Here is a 25,789-nt window from a genome sequence, read left to right on the forward strand (position 1 = left end):
GGGGGTGAGGGCACAGGGCAAGGGAGAAGAGGGTAAGAGGCAGGTGTGGGCTGATGCTGAGGTTGAAAAGACTGTGAGGAAGAGGCGTGTTAGAGAAAACAGCCAATCAGCACATGGTAGAGAAAGCCCAGTCAAAACCATATAAATTTCTTTAAACATCTGAAGTTCCTTGCTTTGGCTGTTTCTGCCCCTACCAGTTGGCATTTCTGGCTGCTGCCTCTTTGCAGCTTTCTCCCAAGTCCATGTGACAGGTGGAAAGGGAAGTAACAGGTCCTAGTGCTCCCAGAGTGAATGTATGTGGGGTCTCCCATGCACAGTTCTGGGTTCCAGGGTGCCAGGAGGAGGAGTTGTCCCAGCTGGGCCCCACCCATTCTACCCACCCCTCCAGTACTGCAGTCCCTGCTTTAGCTGTTTCTGGTCCTACCTGCAGTTGTCTCTATATCTCTCTCCAAAGCCTCATCAGCCTATGTGGCACCAGAGTGAAGAGCCTTTCTGCAGCGCATAGGAGATACACCTTGTGTGATCACCCCCTGTGCTGCCCTCTGTTGAATTTTAAGTGGTGGTGGGGAGAGTATTTTGCTGGCCCTCCACACCAGGGCTGCTGAATTTCACCCCCACTGAATAATATTTGGAAACAACAAGGTGGCTAGTTAATCACTGCCAGTCAATATAAAAAAAAAACCCTTTTTAAAAACCATCTGTTACTAGCTGACTTGGTAAGTGATTCTGCCGTAGGGCTCTCTCCAACTGAAAACAGACACAACCAATGGTGTGGATCATGAGTTTTAGCGGGCAATAGCCTTTCTTTAGTGGCCATGGTGGCTTAGTTAGGTGTTCCACATGTGTCAATTAGCTAGTAAGAGTTTTTGAGAGGCTGTGGGCCTGATTCTCCACTCCCTCGAACTTCATGCTCTCAGTTACACAGGTGCAAAGTGAATGGAAAATTATACCAAATCACAATGGTAGTGTTTTGCCATTGGTACAAGTGTAAAAGACTGCACAAAGTGCAGGCTAGTGGAGGGTCTGATCCTATCACTGAATTTCCCCTTGTGCTTCTCCCTGATGACAAAGGCATACAAGCGAGACCTATTTAGTGTCTCTAACTTGCCTAATACTGATGTGGAGGGCAGAGGCAAATATGGTTGGTCATGGGAATGCAAACAACTAATTCCCATATCAAGGGGAAATTATACTCCTTAATTTAGAATCGTCCTATTAATTATTTTTCAAAATTACCCATAGCACTTATGGTAAGTGCCAATATAAACGCAGTCACACAGACTACAATGCCTAACATTGTATTTTAGAAATGCTTATGCTGTAATTTACCAGCTGGTTTGCATTCAGATGCTATAAATTATATTTTTCACCATCTGTGGAAGGTGGGTGGATGGCGGATTTTCACTGACTGTGGAAAGGCTAAAAATAATTAACAACAAATACACTTATATAATTTTCTGAATATGTCCTGGATAACAACTTGTTACATGGATATCGGCATATATAATTCTGATTTTAACAGAATGCTGCAGAGACTGAAATATCCAATTAACCTATCTGACCTTACCACCACCAAACTGAGCGCTCTGCTTGATCTAGTGTGCTAAAAATAGCAGCAATAATTTTGCAGCACAGGTGGCAGCAGTTAGCTGCCTGAGTACAAGCCTGCCTGGCCACCTGGGTCTGAGCCCAGGTGGCTAGCCCATGCCACTGCCCATACCACAATGCCCACACTGCTATTTTAGCATGCTAACTTGAGCAGAACTAGCGAGGGTCTTTTTACCTTGGCTGGGATGCACGGTAGCAGCTGCAGTGTAGACATACCCTTTGATAAAGTGGTAATGAAAAGGTGCTCAAGTATGTAAACACACCATAACAGGACAAACGAATTCTAGTGAAATAAATGGTAACATTTATTTCTGCTCCAGGACTCCACCAATATCAATAGGCAGTCTTCCTCCTCCAGGATATGCCATCAGGTAGTGCTCTGATCATGACACAGAAATTTTGACACAGCTTTTTTCTGCACCAGCCACAAATAAGCCAGTATCGCCCAATGACCTGTTGGCACAGCAGCTTTGGCTACTGCTGATCCAGTTTTGGCTCCCTTGGGACTGGCCCTGACCCTGGGAAAACTTAGCTAAGGAAAAATTATAGCATAACCTTGATATAGTGAGTGTCTCAATATTTTATCTGGACTAAGTGTAAGAGTTTAGAATGTCCAAATACTTATCTTTCTGTTAGCAAGGCCCCAGAAAGGAAACAGACTCTCGATCTGTCCTAACTGAATGGACTGGATTTTTCTTGAGAGAGGTGTATGTAGCTCTTTTATGCATCAAAGCTCACTTGTCTCAGGGCAGGACAGTCTCCTGGGTCAAAAAGGAGCTGCAGCCTTGGAAGAGGTATACTAGGCCAGCCCCTGACATTCTGCTCACACTTCTACAGGTCACTATCCTAGAGATATGGGTGTATCCTCAAATGCTACATTCAGATATGGCGTCCTCGTCCTGAGCCCAGCTTCCAAGCCTTCACTCCTTTCCTTTTCTCGCCCAGTGTGAAAAGTGGCCACTGCTAGCCAATAAGTCCCGATGGGTGGACCTCATGTGCCAAAAAGAACATTTTATTTCTACCTATAAATTTACAACCTCCACCAAAATGGACGTTCCCCCCAGTTGTCTTACCATTAAAGAGTGGACTAGCTTTAGAGTTGTAGAACACGTTCAAAAAGCTACAGAAATCATTGAGGATTCAGAAGTAGAAGCTGAGACATCAACATTTGTATTGATTAAAGACCAACATGATATCATGGACAAGGAGGCATAGCTCGTTAGTTAAAATTCTCTTTTTCACTAACCCTTAGGAAAACAGCCAGTTCCTAGAGAACCGACTATTTGCCAGGTTTTTGTCTAGGCCAGTGGTTCTCAAACTAGGGCCATCGGTTGTTCAGGGAAAGCCCCTGACAGGACGGGCCGGTTTGTTTACCTGCTGCATCCGCAGGTTCGGCCAATTGCAGCTCCCAGTGGCCACGGTTTGCTGCTCCAGGCCAACGGGAGCTGCAGGAAGTGGCGCGGGTTGAGGGGACCGCGGCCACTGGGAGCTGCGATCGGCCGAACCTGCAGACACGGCTGGTAAACAAACCGGCCCAGCCCGCCGGGGGCTTTCCCTGAATAAGTGGCAGCCCTAGTTTGAGAACCACTGGTCTAGGCTACTAAGAGAAGGAGGTTGGTCAGAGAAGCAAACAAAAAATTATACGGCTATAAAGAAAAGTTAAGTCACAAAGTGTGCTCCCCAACTTTAATAGTGTTTTGGTAAGATTATAAACTGAGAGTCACCTCCATTTAAGACAATTAAGCTACACAGATTTACACCAGCTGAGGCTCTAGCTCCTAATACTTGGGACCTGATTCTGACCTCATACAGTTCTATGCTAGTGCAACACCACTATTTGCAACTATACAGTTCTCATACAGTTCTATTTCAGTGCAACTATTCCTGATTTACTTCTATGTCAATGAAATAAGAATCTGGCTCCATATAGTTTGACATGAATTTCTAACATAAGCTTCCTTGAAAGAACACATGGCAACATTTAAAGTTATGCATTTTTAAACTTTCTTAAAGTCAGAATAAGAATATTTAAGAGAAAATCTGCATGAATATAGATCTTTACTTTAAACATCTTTTGGAAAGCTCACTGTATGGTCACCTTAATAAGAGTTTGTGCTTTACCAGTTTGAGAAAGGGGTAATTAATATCCTCTGTAAGGCACAGTTTATTCAACCTTTAGCATCCTTTCAAAGCAATTAACAATTCAAAAGAATGGGGTGAGCGCTAATTAATTCCATTTCAGTGTCACAAGAAAAAAGTAAAAGCTTCATTAATCCAGATCAAAGAAAAATTTCTTGACTACTTGTATTAATCTGAAAATAGATTATTACAGTTCATAACTTTAAAAAACGAGGAAATTTTCAGACTGCAGTAAGGTGACAGAAAATAGAAATGATACATGATGGCATTTCTAGGTAGTAATTTCCTTTCTATGTGGAACCTACTGACAATGATCAAACACAACAAGACCTGCACTCTGATTATATCATGGTATGGAGGAACTGTGAGGTTGCAGAAGGTCTACAGTGACACAAAAGTCACTTATCCTAGTATGACATGTCTATTTACATCTTAGTTTCCCCTCTTAACCCATTTCTAAAAATGTGCTCAAAGCCTCTAGCTCCAGGTACAAACTACCAAAACTCTTCTATATATTCTTTAGTTAAAATGCCAATTAAAAAATAAATCACCCTTGACTTTCCCCACTCCAAAAAAATCCTACCACCACCAAAGACTCCATTACAGTTTCCCTCAAACTGCCAGTTCAGGAGAAGTCTACGAAAATACTATGTACTATGGCCTAGTTCAGGAAACTCAGGTTCAGTTCTTCCCCATACCTTTGGGGAGCAAATTCAACAGTCCCCCATTGAGAACATCTTTCCCCTAACATCCGGTTGAACAGATGTACGAACTGTCCACTTGACCATCCCAGATGATCCAAACCGCTGGGTTGGACAATGGCAGACAGGCTGCAACTGGGACACACATCCCAAACCATAAAGAGTTTGATGGATCAGTATTAACCCCTTAAACTACACACAGCCTCAAACTGCTGTGAAGGAGGCAAAGACAGCCGGCTTCTCCTCTGCTACAGAGACCACAAAGCCAGGCTCCCCTGAGAACTTTCTGGACCATAAATATTTTTATAAGCTACAGAAATTCTCACTGTGAGGAATTATCGTATTTCACAGAGAAGATCACTTTCATCTAGATTGGACTCTCGGGATACTAAGAACAAGCACAGAGCTGAAAAAACACCACCATCACAACACAACTTGGCCTATTCACACATGTAGTAGTCATGGAAGACTAGAGAAACCACCTATGTCTCTGGACCCCTGCCCTCTGAACCTGGGAAAATAAAGTAGAGAGGTATTGTTTTTTGAAGAGCGAGCTCTACCAACCGCCCTAATATCCACCATTATTATTAAGTTAGTCTGAAGCCCTGTGAACCTCATTATTACTGGATACCTAGATAGCTCTAGAGCCACAAAGCGGCCAGTCAGGCAAATTTAAAGTTGCAGGAAAAGACACAGGAAAAAGAGGAGAAGAGAGGTGGAAATTGCTGGCAAAGAGCATGAACCCTTCATCTGGTCTGTCCTTTCTCAGTTTAGAAGGCAAATGGGGAGAATGGAAAATAACCAAAACCTCCAATTGGTATTCTCTGGACAGGGGTGTCTCAGGCCTCCCTGTCACATACTGATTACTCCCACAATCCCCCAAAGGCCATTCTCTGCCCCTCCCCAAGTATACAGCCTGTGCGGGAGGTAAGGGTTTCCCTTGCATCTGGATTATTTTTAAATAGCAGATTTGTGTTTAATTACTGATGGACTTTTCAGATTTGTAAAATTGTCTGGGGCAAAAAGCATGATAAGCTTACTCTTTCAACCTTGAAAATCCTTTAAAGTAATTAATATAGAAAAGAACTGCATTACTATTAACTTGTTTGATTTCTGTACTGCAAGAAAATTAAAATGGCATTAGAACACTATAACCTCCCCGCCCTTTATTAATCTGAAATCACAGTTCCAGCTAAAAATAAACTAGAATGTTTTCAATACATATTCTCGGCAAAGAACAATAGAGAGCTGCAGTATCTGTTTTGGCAGTTTGTGTGTCTTAAGGCTTATGACATTTTAAGTGCAGAATTTCCTTTATGTGGAACAAACCAGCAGTAATAAGATACATAAAGATCTGCACTGTGCTTGTATAATGCCATGGGTGAGCTGTGAGGAGGCAGAATGCCTTCAGTGACCCAAGGAATTAATTTATCTTGTATGACACATGCCCACTTGAGTTTTCATTAGCCCTGAAATATATTTTAGAGAAGTCTAATTTAATTTTACTCTGATTATGTTACCCTGGACCATCCCTTTATCATTACCAGTAAACATGAACCATATTAACAGTTTATTTTAATTGCTTTTATTTATTATCTTTACAGCATGTTTATCAGAACATTTGAGGTATGTTCTGCATGAATTTTAAATTCTGTTATTTTAATTGTGGAAGTTTCACTGGTTTCTGCAGCTGAGCTGTCAGAAGAACTAACAATTTATTGAGGTAAATTTCTCATGCACTTTACATCCTGGCACCAGACTACCACAGGACATTTCCACAGGTCTCTCTTCCTATGGTTGGACATGGATGGTGTCTTCTTATTTATATTATAATTTTTAATATTGATCTGAGCTATGGTGACATCAGCACACAGAAAAGGACTCAGAGTAATGAACTGATTACACGTGAATTCCCTTAAAAGGACAGATGGTGGTTTTCTATTACTACATGTCAAGGCATGGATGTTCTCTGGCTCATTGTGGTAACAATCTTCTTCCATGGCCTAACAGTGACCTCCTCCCCTCGTCTTCCTCCCCTTTTTTGGTCTCTGTTGCCTTATTCTACACCTTATAAAATACAGTCTCTTGTTCAGAATGTTGCAGAGTGTAACAGGCCTTTACACTAGTATGAGATCTCCTTCATTTGTGAAGCTGCATTGTAAGGTTACCCATATTCTAGGCCAATTGCACATCCTGTATTTTGGCTTCCAATACGTTGACTCAATTGTTGGAGTTTGGCATAAGACTGCCCATTGTTTGATACACAGTATGAGCTTGCTGTCACACAAAGAGCTTCTCTGTGTTGTATTCTTTGATATCCAAGTTAAAACTAACTATTATTTCAGCAGTCACAAATATGTGCAATTCCTTTTGTTTTCATTTCTTCCTTCTCTCTCCCACAATCTGCTCCTCTGATCACTGGATAAATGCACCTCATGCATCAATCTTTTTTCATCTTGCCTTGTGGCATTTCCTGACTACTTTGTCCCCTCCCACAGCTACTTCTTCAGTACTTAATATAGCCTTACTTTTTAAACAAAATGGAAGTGCTGTTCCAATGCATTTCAGTTGTGATGTGAGACCAAACAAAACTATAGCAACTTAAGAGCTCTCTCAGTATTGCTAACACCAATCACTTAGAAATCATGATTCAGACACTAGAAATCATAAGATTGGCTTAAAATCATGAGATTTTGAAAAAATTGGGGTTCTTTTTATTTGCCTTCTGGTTTTTGAGTCCTTAGGATACCCCCTTGGGTGACATTTTCAAATGTTTCTCTGCCAACATGAAAGCTAGAAACTTACTTTTTTTAAAAATGAAAGCCAAAATTCTAATGTAATAACATGATTCCAGGAGCAAGTGTTTTATGTTAAATGTCAAATATAGTGTGAGTTTAGCAACTCTGCATTTCTGCAGTTAAAGTTTTGGTTAAACTTACCTCATTTAAATTCTGCAGTTGTTCAGCAGGTTCCTTTGGTGAAAGAAATGCGCACTGATCTATTCTACAATAGAAAAATAGAAAAATTCCATTGAACACCCCATTTTCCTCTATAGCAAATATTTCAGACTTTGTAGATCTGAATTTACATTATAGCAATTATGCTGTTGTTTCTGTGATAAGATCATACAATACTGTATTGAAAAGAAATAAAATTTCATATGAAATTTACCTCTGGATTCTGTATAACTCATTTAAATACACAATGAAGGGAAATATTGTTCAGAGTAATAGTGATTTTATTTGGAATCACTTTTGATGCATTTATACCACATATGCAGTCCTAAAAACTATCACAGTTATTAATTGGGAGGAAAAAAACAAAAAAACTCTAAAAATTTGGGATCATTCCTTCAAAGAATGGGTGCACAATAGGGACCCTGTCTGGTGACCAAACTATGAGCAACAAGCAGCGAACCACTTATGGATATGCTTAACTTTAAACATGATTAGCCCTCTTTATTTCAATGGGACTACTCACATGCTTAAAGTTAGGCCAACGTTTAAGTATTTTGCTGGATCACAGCCATAAAAGATAAATCTTTCCAGACTAACTTGATTATTATTCGGGCTGTCAAGCAATTTAAAAAATTAATCGCAATTAATCGCGTGATTAATCACATTGTTAAACAATAATAGAATACCATTTATTTAAATATTTTGGATGTTTTCTACCGTTTCAAATATATTGATTTCAATTACAACACAGAATACAAAGTGTACACTGCTCACTTTATATTTATTTTTTATTTCAAGTACTTGCACTGTAAAAAAACAAAAGAAATAGTATTTTTCAAATCATCTAATACAAGTACTGTAGTGTAATCTCCTTATCATGAAAATTGAACTTACAAATATAGAATTATGTACAAAAATAACTGCATTAAAAAAAAAATGCAAAGCTTTAGAGCCTGCAAGTCCACACAGTCCTACTTCTTGTTCAGCCAATTGCTCAGACAAAAAAGTCTGTTTACATTTGCAGGAGATAATGCTGCCCACTTCTTGTTTACAATGTCACCTGAAAATGAGAACAGATATTTACGTGCCAGATGCGCTAAAGATTCGTATGTGCCTTCAAGGTTCAACCACCACTGCAGGGAAGATGCGCCCATGCTGATGACGGGTTCTGCTCAATAACAATCCAAAACAGTGCTCATTTTCATTATCTGAGTCAGATGCCACTAGCAAAAGGTTGATTTTTTTTTTTTTTTGGTGGTGGTTTGGGTTCTTTAGTTTCCTCATCAGAGTGTTGCTCTTTTAAGACTTTTGAAAGTATGCTCCACACCTCGTCCCTCTCAGATTTTGGAAGGCGCTTCAGATTCTTAAACCTTGGGTTGAGTGCTGTAGCTATCTTTCAAAATCTCACATGGGTACCTTCTTTGCGTTTTGTGAAATCTGCAATGAAAATGTTCTTAAAATGAACATGTGCTGGGTCATCATCCGAGACTGCTATAACGTGAAATTTATGGCAGAATGCAGGTAAAACAGAGCAGGGACCATACAATTCTCCGGCAAGGAGTTCAGTCACAAATTTAATTAACACATTTTTTTTTAAGGAGCGTCATCAGCATGGAAGCATGTCCTCTGGAATGGTGGCCAAAGCATGAAGGGGCATACAAATGTTTAGCATATCTGGCATGTAAATATCTTTTGACTCTGGCTACAAAAATGCCATGCAAATGCCTATTCTCACTTTCTGGTGACATTGTAAATAAGAAGAGGGCAGCATTAAATCCTGTAAATGTAAACAAACTTGTTTGTCTTAGTGATTGGCTGAACAAGAAGTAGGACTCAGTGGACTTGTAGGCTCTGAAGTTTTACATTGTTTTGTTTTTGAGTGGAGTTATGTAACAAAAAAATTACATTTGTAAGTTGCACTTTCAGGACAAAGAGATTGCACCACAGTACTTGTATGAGGTAAATTGAAAAATACTATTTCTTTTGTTTATCTTTCACAGTGCAAATATTTGTAATCGAGAATAATATACACTTTGATTTCAATTACATCACAGAAAAACATCAAAAATATTTAATACATTTCAATTGATATTCTATTGTTTAACAGTGCAATTAAAACTGTGATTAATCGTGATTAATTTTTTTGAGTTAATCACATGAGTTAACTGTGATTAAGCAAAGGCTTTAATTATTATTATTTCTTTTTTAAAGAATGACAGAATCAGGCCCTGATCCTGCAAACATTTCTGGATGTGCTTAATTTTAAGCACTTCAGTAATCCCTGAAATTGACTGTACTCAGAGGGTATGTCTACACTGCAATTAAAAACCTGCAGTTGACTTGGGCTCATGGGGCTCAAGTTAAGGGGCTATTTAATTGCAGTGTAGATGTTCGGGCTTGGGCTGCAACCTGGGCTCTGGGACCCGATGAGGTCGGAGGGTCACAGAGCCCACGCTGCAGCCCAAGCTGGAACATCTACACCACAATTAAACAGCCCCTTAGCCTAAGCCCTGTGAGCCTGAATCAGGTGTCAAATTGCAGTGTAGACGTACCCAGAGAGCTTCATGGCCCTTCAGCTATGGAAGTTCTCAGGGCTCCATCCTCTCCTTCATCCTGTTCAACTTCTATGGGAAGCTGGTAGGGGAGACTGCTGAATTGTAGTTCATGCTGTCCCACAACATGCAGCTCTAAACCTCCTTCACATTAAGTGAAAACAGCACCATCTCCGAACAGTCTATAGGCATGGCCAAGATCAATAACTGGGTGAAGGGCAGCTGTCAAGGAGTAAGTACCAAAGAGGAAGAATTAACACTCGTCTACAATTTTTGAGAAATCGTCTGCTTCAGAGATAAAATGTGCTATTTATTATGTATTTTGATGTGCTGAATTCAAATATGACAATTAAAACAACTGATTGGCTACTGTTTCTAAGATATTTATGTTTTTACATTTTATGTGTATGTATATAGTGTAGATAGTAGAGTTTTAATCATAAATTGTAAACCTAGGTCTTTTCATGTGTTTATGGTTGCTTTACATGATAATATTTCACCTGTCCTGTTTATATAACACTTTAAAAATCAGCAAAAGGGTTATATAAATAAAATTTATTATGAAACAAAAGGCAAAAAACTATTATGTACATAGTTTAGTCCTATTCAGTGTCTACTCGGTGCTTCTTGGTTTGTCTCTTGTATTCATTAAATGGAGCATCTCTTGTCACTGTCCAACAATAGTCTGCAAGCATTGATAGGCTCCATTTGCCCTGATAGCGTTTCTCCATTGTTGCAATGTCCTGGTGAAATCGTTCGCCATGCTCGTCGCTCACTGCTCCGCAGTTGGGTGGAAAAAAATCTAGATGAGAGTGCAAAAAATATATCTTTAGTGACATGTTGCAACCAAGGCTTTTGTATCCCTTGAGGAGGTTTTCCATCAACAACCTGTAGTTGTCTGCCTTGTTGTTTCTGAGAAAATTTATTGCCACTAACTGGAAGGCTTTCCATGCCGTCTTTTCCTTGCCACGCAGTGCATGGTCAAATGCATCATCTCGAAGAAGTTCATGAATCTGAGGACCAACAAAGACACCTTCCTTTATCTTAGCTTCACTTAACCTTGGAAATTTTCTACGGAGGTACTTGAAAGCTGCTTGTGTTTTGTCAATGGCCTTGACAAAGTTCTTCATCAGACCCAGCTTGATGTGTAAGGGTGGTAACAAAATCTTCCTTGATTCAACAAATGGTGGAGGCTGAACACTTTTCCTCCCAGGCTCCAGTGACTGTCGGAGTGGCCAATCTTTCTTGATGTAGTGGGAATCTCTTGCACGACTATCCCATTCACAGAGAAAACAGCAGTACTTTGTGTATCTAGTCTGCAGACCAAGCAAGAGAGCAACAACCTTCAAATCGCCACAAAGCTGCCACTGATGTTGGTCATAGTTTATGCACCTCAAAAGTTGTTTCATGTTGTCATAGGTTTCCTTTATATGGACTGCATGACCAACTGGAATTGATGGCAAAACATTGCCATTATGCAGTAAAACAGCTTAAGGACTCGTCTTCGATGAATCAATGAACAGTCTCCACTCATCTGGATCGTGAACGATGTTAGGGCTGCCATCACACCATCGATGTTGTTGCAGGCTACAAGATCACCTTCCATGAAGAAGAATGGGACAAGATCCTTTTGACGGTCATGGAACATGGAAACCCTAACATCACCTGCCAGGAGATTCCACTGCTGTAGTCTGGAGCCCAACAGTTCTGCCTTACTCTTGGGTAGTTCCAAATCCCTGACAAGGTCATTCAGTTCACCTTGTGTTATGAGGTGTGGTTCAGAGGAGGAGGATGGGAGAAAATGTGGGTCCTGTGACATTGATGGTTCAGGACCAGAAGTTTCATCCTCTTCCTCTTCCTCGTCTGACTCAAGTGAGAATGATTCTGGTGCATCAGGAACCGGCAGTCCTTCTCCGTGGGGTACTGGGCGTATAGCTGATGGAATGTTTGGATAATGCACAGTCCACTTTTTCTTCTTTGACACACCTTTCCCAACTGGAGGCACCATGCAGAAGTAACAATTGCTGGTATGATCTGTTGGCTCTCTCCAAATCATTGGCACTGCAAAAGGCATAGATTTCCTTTTCCTGTTCAACCACTGGCGAAGATTTGTTGCACAAGTGTTGCAGCATATGTGTGGGGCCCACCTCTTGTCCTGATCTCCAATTTTGCAGCCAAAATAAAGGTGATAGGCTTTCTTAACCATAGTGGTTATACTGCGCTTTTGTGATGCAAAAGTCACTTCACCACAAACATAGCAGAAGTTATCTGCACTGTTCACACAAGTACGAGGCATCTCTGCTCACTTTGGCAAAACAGAAATGTGTCCCTTTGCAAAATCAAACACTGACAAATAAGAGAACACGACATGTATGATTTCTAGAGCTGATATAGGGCAATTTGTTCAGCAGAGTGATGTAAGCTTCGTTATGATTGCATCATCCATGACTTCTAGCAATAACATGATGCAATTCATATCATGTATGACGCAATACCAGCTTCAGATTGCATCATTCATTGTTTTGCCTAAAAAGCAAGTACTGTCCAAACCCAGTCATAGATTTATTCCTAGATCCAGTCAAAGATGTATTTTAGTCATTTCTGGTTTAAATTGAGATCCCTTCCCTTTATAACTCACTTATCCTCCGCCATTCCCAAGTCAAGGGTCGTATATACTGACCCAATAGCATATCTTGAAAACTAGAGCCAATCAACAATTTTAAGCATCATTTTCGTTCTCAGTGACCCAGAATTAGTAAAGTTTGACTACATTTATTTCAGAAGCATTTTGGCTGTAGAGCAGTGTTGTTTAGTGTGATATAGTATCTATGGATATAAGTAGGCATAATGAGATGAAACAAAGAATAGGAAAATGTAGGCTGAATAACAGGTATCCTGTTAATAAAGTATCCTGATGGTGAGACAGATTTGGCTATGGAATACTCTCCCAAGGAAAGTGAAGAAGCCCCAATGCTTGGAACTTTTAGAACTAGACTGGATAAAACATTAGTACATGTAGTCTAAGGAGCAATTGTGCATTAGCAGGAAGAAAGAGATGGCCTGGAAGTCGTAAAGGGTCTCTCTCATCTCTAACTTGTATGATTCTAAATATCTGTAGTATATAGATTCTTGTAGAAATTTCAACCCGGTAGATAAATTGGGCAAGTTAACCAATGGTACAAGTGAGCACCACTTCCTGGACATCTGTGGAGCAGTACCCCCAAAAGACAAATTAATTTGGCCTATTGACTTAATGTTGCACTTGTGAATTCAACAAGCTACTATCATACTAATTACCCCTTTGCTTCCATAGTTCAAAAAGAAAAAAAGCATGAGAGGTACTGGTGTGGACTTCTATAAAGTTTGTAACAAACCCCGATGCCAACTCTGTCCACATATCTATTCAAGTGACATCATCATAGGACCTAATCACATCAGCCATACCATCAGGGGCTCGTTCACCTGCACATCTACCAATGTGATATATGCCATCATGTGCCACCAATGCCCCTCTGCCATGTACATTGGCCAAACCGGACAGTCTCTACGCAAAAGAATTAATGGACACAAATCTGACATCAGGAATCAAAATACTCAAAAACCAGTGGGAGAACACTTTAACCTGTCTGGTCATTCAGTGACAGACCTGCGGGTGGCTATATTACAACAGAAAAACTTCAAAAACAGACTCCAATGAGAGACTGCTGAGCTAGAATTGATATGCAAACTAGACACAATCAACTCCGGTTTGAATAAGGACTGGGAATGGCTGAGCCATTACAAACATTGAATCTATCTCCCCTTGTAAGTATTCTCACACTTCTTATCAAACTGTCTGTACTGGGCTAGCTTGATTATCACTTCAAAAGTTTTTTTCTCTTAATTAATTGGCCTCTCAGAGTTGGTAAGACAACTCCCACCTGTTTATGCTCTCTGTATGTGTGTATATATATCTCCTCAATATATGTTCCATTCTATATGCATCCGAAGAAGTGGGCTGTAGTCCACGAAAGCTTATGCTCTAATAAATTTGTTAGTCTCTAAGGTGCTACAAGTACTCCTGTTCTTCTTTTTATAAAGTTTGTAGTGGGTCTGTGTTGGATGACCTGCATAGCTCACTCATGGCTCCACCTCTAATGAGCCCCATGGTTATTTTAAGCTCAGGGGGGAGTGGGAACTGACTTTACAGTACCCTTAAATCATCATCTGTCAGTCTCAGTTGGTATTATTGTCTGCATTTTAGGTGTGTGATTGTCTTGCATTCCACTGTTTGTATTGTACAAAATAATACTGGAGTTAATACTCTCTCACAGCTGTGTTCCTCACACACACTAGATGTTTGTCTGTGAAGGCCATTTACGTTAATGGTAGTTACATGTGCATGTTGAGCTAAAAACACCCCATAGTCCTTTTTTACAATTAAGCTCAATAGCTCTGCTAGGTAAATGCAAATTGAATGATGGTAACCTGGCAACAGAGTACATATAATTTAATAACTTAGAGCCTGTTCCTGCTCTCATTTAAATCAGTTACAAAGCAACCACTATCCTTAAAAGCAGCAGGATGAAACCCTTATTTTCCACCTGAGCTGATATATTAAAATTGCTTTAAGCTCGAACAGAAATTTTAAATAATTGCGGACAACTCTGCCTTCCCCATAATCTGGGTCATAAAAAATAAGAAAAATGTAATTCTCTGTGTCATTGCTACTTTTCATATTTTATAAAGAGGCAGAGTAAATATTTGGAGGGCTTGACTGGTGATCTCACTTACACGTCACAGGAGGGTAACTCCACTGATTTCAGCAGAGATACTCCTGGCTTACCATGATGTAGATGACATAAGGCCCATATGGAATGTCTTCAAAGTTTGTGGACATGACAAAAAAAAAAAAAAAAAAAAAAAGGATAAACACATCAAAATAAATACAGCTCCTACCAGCAGCAGGGTGGAGTCAATTTGTAACAGCTCTGAGCAGTTGTTTAAGAACAAGACCAGAAGAGGTGAATTACAGATCATGCATGAAGTTATTCTTAATGTCATATTTTGGAAAAAAAATCAGACTTTTAATTGTAGATGCTGTAAACACTGTAGAAATTTGAAAAATTGCATAATGACTTGTCAAGGCTGCTTCCCCACTCTGAACTTTAGGGTACAAATGTGGGGGCCTGCATGGAAACTTCTAAGCTGAACTACCAGCTTAGATCTGGTCCGCTGCCACCACTCCCAAATGTGCTAATTCCCTTCCCTGGGTAGCCTTGAGAGACTCTTCACCAATTCCCTGGTGAATACAGATCCAAACCCCTTGGATCTTAAAACAAGGAGAAATTAACCATCCCCCCTCCTATCTCCCACCAACTCCTGGTGGATCAAGATCCAACCCCCTTGGATCTAAAAACAAGGAAAAATCAATCGGGTTCTTAAAAAAAAGGCTTTTAATCAAAGAAAAAGGTAAAAATCATCTCTGTAAAATCAGGATGGAAACTAACTTTACAGGGTAATCAAACTTAAAGAGTCCAGAGGAATCCCCTCTAGCCTTAGGTTCAAAGTTACAGCAAACAGAGATAAACACTCTAGCAAAAAGGTACATTTACAAGTTGAGAAATCAAAGATAAAAATTAACACACCTTGCCTGGCTGTTTACTTACAAGTAGGAAATATGAGAGACTTGTTCAGAAAGATTTGGAGAGCCTGGATTGATGTCTGGTCCCTCTCAGTCCCAAGAGCGAACAACCCCCAAAACAAAGAGCACAAACAAAAGCCTTCCCCCCACCAAGATTTGAAAGTATCTTGTCCCCTTATTGGTCCTTTGGGTCAGATGCCAGCCAGGTTACCTGAGCTTCATAACCCTTTACAGGTAAAATGATTTTGGAGTCTCTGGCCAGGAGGGATTTTATAGTACTGTACACAGGAGGGCTGTTACCCTTCCCTTTATACTTATGACACGACTAATGAAGCAAATTCTCTGGATTGATGGATTAAAAAAATACATAGAAACGTAGAATATTAGGGTTGGAAGAGACCTCAGGAGGTCATCTAGTCCAATCCCCTGCTCAAAGCAGGACCAACACCCACTAAATAATCCCAGCCAGGGCTTTGTCAAGCTGGGCATTAATCTCTAAGGATGGAGATTCCACCACCTCCCTAGGTAACCCATTCCAGTGCTTCACCACCCTTCTAGTGAAATAATGTTTCCTAATATCCAACCTAGACCTCCTCCACTTCAACTTGAGACCATTGCTCCTTGTTCAGTCATCTGCCACTACCAAACAGCTGAGCTCCATCCTCTTTGGAACCCCCCTTCAGGTAGTTGAGGGCTGCTATCAAATCTCCCCTCATTCTTCTCTTCTGTAGACTAAATAACCCCAGTTCCCTCAGCCTCTCCTCATAAGTCATGTGCCCCAACCCCCAATCATTTTCATTGCCCTCCACTGGACTCTCTTCAATTTGTCCATATTCCTTCATCTGCACTCAAATATTATACTTGATATTACTTCTTTAAGGGCCCACTGCAGCTTCCGATTAGTCTTTGTGAGTTCCCTAAAACAGTTTGCTTGTGTACATTTCTAGTGTGCAAGCAGCCCAGCCAGCGTAGTAGTGGCTACTTTGTAAACTGCAGTGGCATAGGTAGACCCTATTCACATTCTACCCATCATTACACACCCACTACCTTCTGAGAAGAGAGGCATCTTTGGCTGGAGAGGAAACACTTCATGGTCAAAGTGGTAATGATCCAGAAGTTACAGCCCCAAACTGCTCGAGTAAGTCACATCTTTTAAATACATGGCAAGCCAGGAGTTTTCCAAGGGTTTTTTCCGTTCTTTAGGATAAGAAGAACCGTAGATCCATAAGGAGTGAAATATTATTTAGCTTGAAAAAGAGGGTGTAATAAACAAAGGAAGAACAAACTGCCACCTCATATACCTCTACCCCGATATAATGCTGTTCTCGGGAGCCAAAAAATCTTACCGTGTTATAGGTGAAACCGTGTTATATCGAACTTGCTTTGATCCGCTGGAGTGTGCAGCCCCGCCCACCCGGAGCACCGCTTTACCGTGTTATATCCGAATTCGTGTTATATCGGGTCATGTTATATTGGGGTAGAGGTGTATTTGAGTAATGCAGCACATAACTCTACAATTGCTCTCCATTTTTTAAAACATTGCCAATCACATTTAATATGTGAAGAATATTTTTAAGAGCACATTTTTGGGATTGTACATCAGTGCTCACACAACAGCTTTCCCATCCTTTTTGTTAAGGAGAGGTAATCCCCTAATCCCAATGTTTACTGCTAGGGAGGGTTTATACATTTTATCTCCCAAAGATGCAGATTGCACTGTACAGTAATCCAAATCCAATTATTTGTGGCTGGTAGAATAGTATTCAGTGTAAATACTAACAACAGTATTAGAAATTCAATTTTAATGGGGGTGCACCAGTTTCCTCAAGGCAGTTGGTGTTTAATATTTTAAAGTGACTTTAATGCTCATGAAATATTCTCGACAGACAGCTCTGAAGACTGAGCAGATATGCAAAGGCTACAACAGGATAGTACTTGGCCATTACCCTAATCATTTCTCTAAGCTCTAATTTAGAACGCTCTCTTCAAACCTGTTCACCAGACCACCTCTCTCGCTGCATTCAAATACCGCCTAAAACTCACCCTCTGCTGTCTTGCCTATGAGAAATGAGTGGGAGGAAAGGACCCAGTAAAGGAACAGACACCAACAAGATGCGTACATGGTCTAACAGGTGATCTTATTGTCACCCCATCATCCCTCTCCCATTCCTCCTATGCTTATCTGTATATGTACCTCACTTGTTGTATTATGATGAATTTAGATTTCTCTACTGAGCAAGGACTGAGTCCAAACTTTCAAATCTGGGTGGCCCTTTAATCCATATTTAGGCATCTAAATAAAAATGGCCTATTTTTGAGAGGTGTTGAGCATCTGCAACCCACTGACTAGTAGTATATGTAAAGAAAAAACAAACACTTACAATTCAGAACTATTTAGACTTTTTAACTCCACTCAAAATGAAAACAATTGATACAACATAAAGAAGAAACTCACCAAACAAAAGGAACAGTTAGTGGCACAGCCATACTAGACAGCACAAGACACCATCAACTCTTGTTCCATACTGTGCTTGTAAACAGGACCGGCTCTAACTTTTTTGCCGCCCCAAGCAGCAAAAAAAAGCATCGCCCCGCCGTAATACACACACACCCCAGGTGCCGCCCCACCCCGCCGAAACCCCCCCCCACCGAGTGCTGCACCGCCGAACCCCCCCCCACCGAGCGCCATACTGCTGAACCCCCCCTGCGCAGAGCGCTGCAGAACACCCCCCACTGAGCGCCGCGCTGCGGAACACCCCCGCCCCCTGCGGACTGCAGTTTATTCCAGAGCTTACCCACCCTGACAGTTAGGAAGTTTTTCCTAATGTCCAACCTAAACCTCTCTTGCTGCAATTTAAGCCCATTGCTTCTTGCCCTATCCTCAGAGGTTAAGAAAAACAATTTTTCTTCCTCCTCCTTGTAACAACTTTTTACATAGTTGAAAACTGTTGTCATGTCTCTTCTCAGTCTTCTCTTCTCCAGACTAAACAAACCCAATTTTTTCAATCTTCCTTCATAGGTCATGTTTTCTAAACCTTTAATCATTTTTATTTCTCTTCTCTGGACTGTCTCCAATTTGTCCACATCCTTCCTGAAATGTGGTGCCCAGAACTGGACACAATACTCCAGTTGAGGCCTAATCATTGCGGAGTAGAGCAGTAGAATTACTTCTCGCGACTTGCTTACAACACTCCTGCTAATACATCCCAGAAGGATGTTTGCTTTTTTTGCAACAGCGTTACACTGTTGACTCATATTTAGCTTGTGGTCCACTATGAACCCCGGATCCCTTTCCACAGTATTCCTTCCTAGACAGTCATTTCCTGTTTTGTATGCATGCAACTGATTGTTCCTTCCTAAGTGGAGTACTTTTCATTTATCCTTATTGAATTTCATCCTATTTACTTTAAACCATTTCTCCAGTTTTCCAGATCATTTTGAATTTTAACCCTATCCTCCAAAGCACTTACAACCCCTCCAAGCTTGGTATTGTCCACAAACTTTATAAGTGTACTCTCTATGCCATTATCTAAATCATTGATGAAGATAGTGAACAGAACCAGACCCTGAACTGACCCCACTCATTATGCCCTTCCAGCATGACTGTGAACCACTGATAACTACTGATAACATTCTCCATTCTGGCAGGAATCCTCTTGAATTTTGAGTAAAGAATGAGTAAATAATGCTGGAAAGGGGATATCTCCTAGTTTGGTGTTTATTACATGCAGCTCATTTTTATGAGGCAGAGTTTGCAATGTGTTTCAATTAGTTATTTATAAATTTGATGTCAGTTTTTTATATTTTCAGTCAGATTGTTTAGGTTGACAACTCTGTACTAGCAAAGGTATTACACCTCTTTTCTGCTAATAATGATAATGATGGTAATGCAATGATGAACATACTGCAAGCAGAAAGCACCAGGTATTTTCAGATGAGCAGGGATTATACCTACATCAAATACCCAACCTATCTGCAGACACTTGGAATTGCCTCTTCCTCTCACCATAGATAAATGAATGTCCTAAAAGAAAGACTCAAAAAGGAAATTTAATTCTGGCAATTTTGTCTCTGACAATCTAATCCACAGCAGTGGATTTTAGAGAACTGCAATGTAATTTATAATTGATTCCCTCAAAGCAATGAAATACAATATTTTCCCTGACTCACGATGCTATTATGTCTATAACATCAGTCAATCATCAGGCCAGACCATTGTTCCTTACCATGACTTGTTTATAGCATTCATGTTGGGTAGTGTCATTGGTTTTTAAGCCCGCTTGTGCTACGTGACCATATTATTTATATAACATCATAGATATGCATTCTGCTTAACAAAACAGATGAAGACTCAGAGTGAGATTCTCACCCCGGCTCTGCCCCTTTACATTTCCTGAAAGAGTCAGAGCAGTGTAGAGGGGCCCTCAAAGCCCCAGGACTTGCTGGGGAGGATTTCCCAGTAGGAGCTAAAGAAAGCATGCATAAGGCTGCCTTCTCTGAGGACCCTCTCACAAGCCCTATCATCGTGAGTGTGCTGGGGATGGGACTGGGGGAGGGAAGGGTATATCAGGCTAAGACCACATTGTACAGTGCTGTGGCACTTCCAGGCAGCACTACAGGAGATTCTAGGGAGGCTGCCGTAGCTTGAACAGGACCCCAGGGCTATCTAAATTATACTGGAGGCCTATCCAGCTCCTGGTGCAGTCCATGATTGCAGAGCTGCAAAGGTGGCTAAAAGCCACCTCCAAGGGTTGCTCAGAGGTGCAGCACAGATCTCACCCCTAGTCCTTTCCCCAAAGAGTTTATAAACTAAGGCTCATGGTCTTGCAACTGTGAACATGCAAGTGTAAGTGTCCTCCTGGGTGAGTCCTATTGCACGATCAAGGATTAATTTAATGCAAAAATTAAGAGACAACAAACACTGGGGAGTGGAGGAAGGATGAGGGTAAAGGCCATAAGATAACGGAGTCATTTGGATAAGAAGTGCACATATCACAATGTTTACATAGCTTTATGTAAAACAAGATTTTTGAGAAAGGATTTAGTAGAGGACAGTAGACAGGTAGGGTTGCCAGATGTCCTGTTTTCTACCGGAATGCCTGGTCAAAAAAGGACACTGGGAGCTCCGGTCAGCACTGCTAACTGGGCCGTTAAAAGTCTGGTTGACGGCGCAGCAGTGCTAAGGCAGGCTCCCTGCCTGCTGTGGCGTCCGCATGGCTCCCGGAAGCAGCAGCATGTCCTCCATCGGGCTTCTACATGTAGTGGCAGCCAGGGGGCTCCACACGCTGCCCCCGCCCCAGGTGACAGCTCCGTAGCTCCCATTGTCCGAGAACTATGGCCAATGGGAGCTGCGGGGGTGGCACCTGCGGACGGGGCAGTGCACAGAACTGCCTGGCCATGACTCCATGTAGGAACTGGATGGAGGACATGCCGCTGCTTCCAGGAGCTGCCTGAGGTAAGCACTGCCCGGAGCCTAAACCCCTGACCCCCTCCCACAGACCTGGATCCCCTTCCTGCCCTCTGAACCCCTTGAGCCCAGCCCAGAACACCCTCCTGCACCTCAAACCCCTCATCCCCAGCCCCACCCCAGAGCCTGCACCCCCAGCTGGAGCCCTCACACACACACCCGCACTCCAAACCCCTGCTCCATCCCGGACCCCCCTCCCACACCCTGAACCCCTCATTTCTGGCCCCATCCCAGAACCTATATCCCTAGCCCAGAGCCCCAGAACACCTTCCACACCCCAACTCCCTGGCTCAGCCCGGAGCTCCCTCCCATACTCCAAACCCCTCAGCTCCACCCCCAGCCTGGAGCCTCCGCCTGCACCTCAAACCCCTCATCCCCGGCCCCACCACAGAGCCCGCACCCCCAGCCAGTGCCCTCACCCTCTCCTGCACCCCAACCCCCTGTCTCCGCCCGGTGAAAATGAGCGAGTGAATGAGGGTGAGAAGAGTGAGCAACAGAGGGTGGGGGGATGAAGTGAAAGGGGCGGGGCCTCAGAGGGGGGGCTTGGAGGAGAGGAGGGGCAGGGCAGGGGCGGGGCAAGGATGTTCCGTTTTGTGCAAGTAGAAAATTGGCAACCCTATAGACAGGTGAAGAAAGGGGATTACCAGGCATAGGAAACTGCATGAAAGAAGGAACAAAAGCAGGTAAGAGAAGGACAGAAAAGGAATATAGAGATGAGAAGCTTGGGCTAAGAGTAGAGGATGAGGAGAAGGAAAGGAAACAAATGCATAGACATAGCAAGTAATTAAGCTCTGGAGAGGAGATAACAGTGATCTGAGTCATAAAAGAGGGAGAGTGGTCACAACTGGAGAGGCAGATCTAGGAGTTGTCAATGTAAGGATATTGGTTAAAGTTTACAAACAGGTATGGATGTCAAAGGACAGCGTCTGGAGGAAGAAGTGGAGAATGCCAGTGACAGACCTCAGAAGAAGACCTTGAAAGTAACAGGAAGAAGGAGGAGGAAGTTGTTCCACTGAGCAAGATACTGAAGAAGCAATTAGCGATAGGGAAAGTACCAGGAAAGCAGAGTCCTTAAAGCCTTATTGTTCTATCTGGATTAATTTATCTGATCATTTGTGAAAAATGCAGTCATACGTGCTTTAACCAAAGAAGTCCCAGAGCATATGTAACTGGAATAGAGAAGCCATCTAAAGCACAACAGAGACTGAAGACCTTATGAGAACTTGCAATAGGATCAACACAGTTAAGAGGGTTGTTGGGGAACAGTAGTTTCAAAGAGTGAGTGAGGTTTAATATGGATCAGGTAGAAAGAGTTGAAGGGGAGGGCTTTATGAGGGGTAGCTGAACTGAATTCCATTAAAAATGTTGAGGTTTGCCCAATCCCATTGACCTGGGAAAAATAGTATGTGACCATGCAATCAAAGACCATATCATAATGCATATGCCACACTCCTATTTCCTCCTGCAGGGCCATATCCCTCTCTGCTCCTGTCCCATTCCCCTTCTGCTTCTTCCCCATACTTGTCCTTCTCCCCCTAACCCCACCCCACTCCTCACCCTGTTGCATTTCAGTCAGGCAGCTTCCTCCTCCAAACTGCCTGGGTGCCAGCATAGGGAGCACTGAGAGCACAGGAGAGAGAGTATCCCTACTCCTAGTTCTGGTGCCCAGTACCACAGTGGACCTGGCTACCACAATGAGCAATTACGAGAAAAGTCCTACTCAGCCCTTGGCTAGATTATACTCTGTGAGCTCTGAAAGGATGGAGCATGCTCAGTGGAAACAGCATGTTCAGAGAATTTTGTTACCCGCCTCTAACAAATCTTTATTGTACATGTACAAACAGTGGTTTTCAGAGATTTATAATTCAGCAAAGTTGGATGGATTTTCATAGGGACAACAAAAGGCAACTCTCTGACTTCAGGGTGACCCACCTGCCAAATCTCAAAACCCTGCTCCAAAGCATGGACATGCTACAGCTAGTATTGCCAAACCTGAGTATCCAAAAAAAATGTGTCAGGTCCCAAAAATCATGAGACTGGTTTTAAAAATATGAGATTTAAAAATACTACAACTACTTTTTCTTTTTATTCTTATTTATTTGTACTAACATAGTGCCTTGGAGCCCTAGTCATGCACCTTGACCAAACTGTGCGAGGCTCTGCACAGACACAGAATAAAAGACAATCCCTGACATAATCACTTGACTCCAGGATCTGAGACATTAAGAAAAATCACCTAATATCACAAGACTTGCAGTAAACTGCAAGAGCTGGCAATATTGTAGAGCTTCTCGACAAAAGAGCTGTAAGAATTTTTAACATTGGCAAATACAATATATTTTCCTTTAGCCTCATTCTCAGAAATAGCTGAACCAATTTTGCTCAAAGTTAAAACAAACAAACAAAAACCCACAACCTTTTTTTTTTTTTGGCCTGAGACAACCATTCACCATGGAATATTTCAGCCCAGATGCTTCAAGTTTTTCAAAGTTATAAACAATTGAAAACAGGAACTTAAACAGTAGAACCCTCATTTCATGAACGACTGGTTCGATGAACCATTTTTATCTCTTGATCAACCAGGTACAGGTATATGTGCTTAAGCAGTGAGCAGAGGTGCCACACACAGAGTGTGGGTGTACTGACCTTCAGTAATTTATTTCACCAATGACTACAGGGACACTAACAGCACAGTATGCATGTACAGTACTGTTTGATGTAGTACAATCCATTAGCAAGATTGTAATAGGCACACTGTATATATTTCTTACCATTCGTTAATTAATTAAAATAGGGGTTCTACTGTAATTGGCAGTTCCTGACCAATGGGAGCTGCAGAGTCAGCGCTCGAGGCGGAGGCAGTGTGCGGAGAGCCCCTGCCCCCCCCCACCTAGGAGCCACAGCCAGAGGAATATGCCAGTTGCTTTCGGGAGTGCCCTGAGGTAAGTGCCACATCCCCCTCCCCTCCTGCACCCCTGCCCCAGCCCAGGCCGCAGGGACGTGCCTGCCACTTCCGGGAGCAACGGGGAGCCAGGACAGGTAAGCCTATTCTCGAGCGTGCTGGAGGCGCGCCTGGGTGGGAAAGGAAGGAGTTGAAGAAGGGGGGAAGAGTTTCTGAGTGGGTCCCACAGACCCCCTGGAGTCTCCTTGGGGACGCTCACCCCAGTTTGAGAAACGCTGTGCTATAAGTATCTGAATTCTGAAATGAGAGATGCCATTATGCTCAGTATTTTAAGTAAACTTTAACAAGAGGAATGACCATAACAAGTCATTTTCTTAGCCTTGTTGCCTTGTGGTATGTTCATTTAAGCTTCTGTGTCAGAAAAAACTTCCTAAGCATTGTTTAGCTACCAAGGACATGGGTCAGGGCACAGCTAATGAAAATGCATAGTGGTTTTCAACTCTTAAGACACTGGTTCAAATTGGGAGATTGAACATGAGTTCGCAAAACTGATACATGTTAGATACCAGAGGACAGATTCACTTAACATAGTGCAGGGAGTTATGAATTACACCTTCTACTGATAGCTAAGTCCCAAGAACTCACCTCAGTGGGGAACAGGTGGTGTTACTACTTCCTCCTTCTAGCACAGTCAAGGCAAGCAGCAGCTTCCTGCCAGGGGAACTGTGGCCCAGATCCTCAAATGTATTTAGCTGTCTAATACCCACTGAAATCAATGGCAGTTAGCCACCTAAACAGCTTTGAAATACAGGCCTATGCCAAGGTGTACTGCTGGCATCAGCACCCTCCCTGATTCTGTCAGGATCACATACCCCCACTCACCAGCAGCACTCACTTTTTAGCCTGTGCTAGCCCTCTATGGCCACCCTGACATAAGACAGGTTGTAGCATTTTTGCACCACTGTCCCTTGAAGAATTTATTAATGCCCTCCCTCAGGTATTAGACCAGCGTAAGTCTCAATAGATCTAGTCCACATTACTGTGCATCAACTTATATTGGGGGTACCAGAAGTAGAGGCTGAAAGCAGTTCACTTTGAAAGCCAATTAAATCCTCGGCCACTCTGTTAAGACTGCGCCCAAGAGTGTGAATTAATGTCATTTGGGATGGTTGCCTACTAAAAACATAACTGGAGGCAATCAGCTTATTTCGCATAAAGCACCAAACTGCCATCAGAGTAGAATTGTCACTACTAACCTAGTCCCAATTTGAACCAGTGCCTGAGAAGGGAAAAGCACTATATATTTCCATTAGCTATCCCCTGACCCATCCAGCACTCTGAGGCAGAAAGCTGCTCCTACAGGCCCTCTAAAAAGTGATTCTTTTCCTGACTCTTCTTGCCACTTGGCCTCTTGCATAGATTGGCTAATACTCTCCAGCAATGTGCAGTAGGGACACTGCTCAGAGTGTTTTTATGAACAGTTCGCACAAGGGACTTCAGAGTGACTGGGGTCGGTACCGTCTCCTGACTCAGGCACTAACAGTACTAAAAAGGCAGGGAGCCACTTGAGACAGGGAACAAAGAAAATATACAAGACAGACCCTCTTACGTTCACCCAAGAGAACCATTATACCCAGCTTAGTGTTGTTGAGCCATCCTCTAAGCAAGAGATCTGGTATTTCAGACTGATGTTTGAAGTGGTGATCCAAGAACTGCAGGTTCAGCACAGTGTAATCTTCAACACTAAATTCAATCCTGTCAATAAGGCCCAAATCTTCTCCTTGTGACATAACCAACACGAACACATTGGACACTGGGGAGGTTATGTAGGCAGAAACAG

General features: G+C 42.1%; 1 protein-coding gene across 8 annotated transcripts in view; it reads right to left on the bottom strand.

The window, feature by feature from the left end:
• Nucleotides 1-25,789, bottom strand: part of FAM13C (family with sequence similarity 13 member C) — a 246,127-nt gene that overhangs the window by 51,580 nt on the left and 168,758 nt on the right. For all 8 annotated transcript variants that reach the window (XR_008445678.1, XM_054034905.1, XM_054034904.1 and 5 more), the window contains one exon: nucleotides 7,388-7,451. Coding sequence is in view for 7 of the 8 variants with exons in the window: in XM_054034905.1 (XP_053890880.1) it covers nucleotides 7,388-7,451 (64 nt within the window). In the remaining variant the exon portion in view is untranslated. The remainder of the gene's footprint in view (nucleotides 1-7,387; nucleotides 7,452-25,789) is intronic.

The sequence above is a fragment of the Malaclemys terrapin genome, chromosome 7 (assembly GCF_027887155.1).
Source record: "Malaclemys terrapin pileata isolate rMalTer1 chromosome 7, rMalTer1.hap1, whole genome shotgun sequence".
Lineage (NCBI taxonomy): Eukaryota > Metazoa > Chordata > Testudines > Emydidae > Malaclemys > Malaclemys terrapin.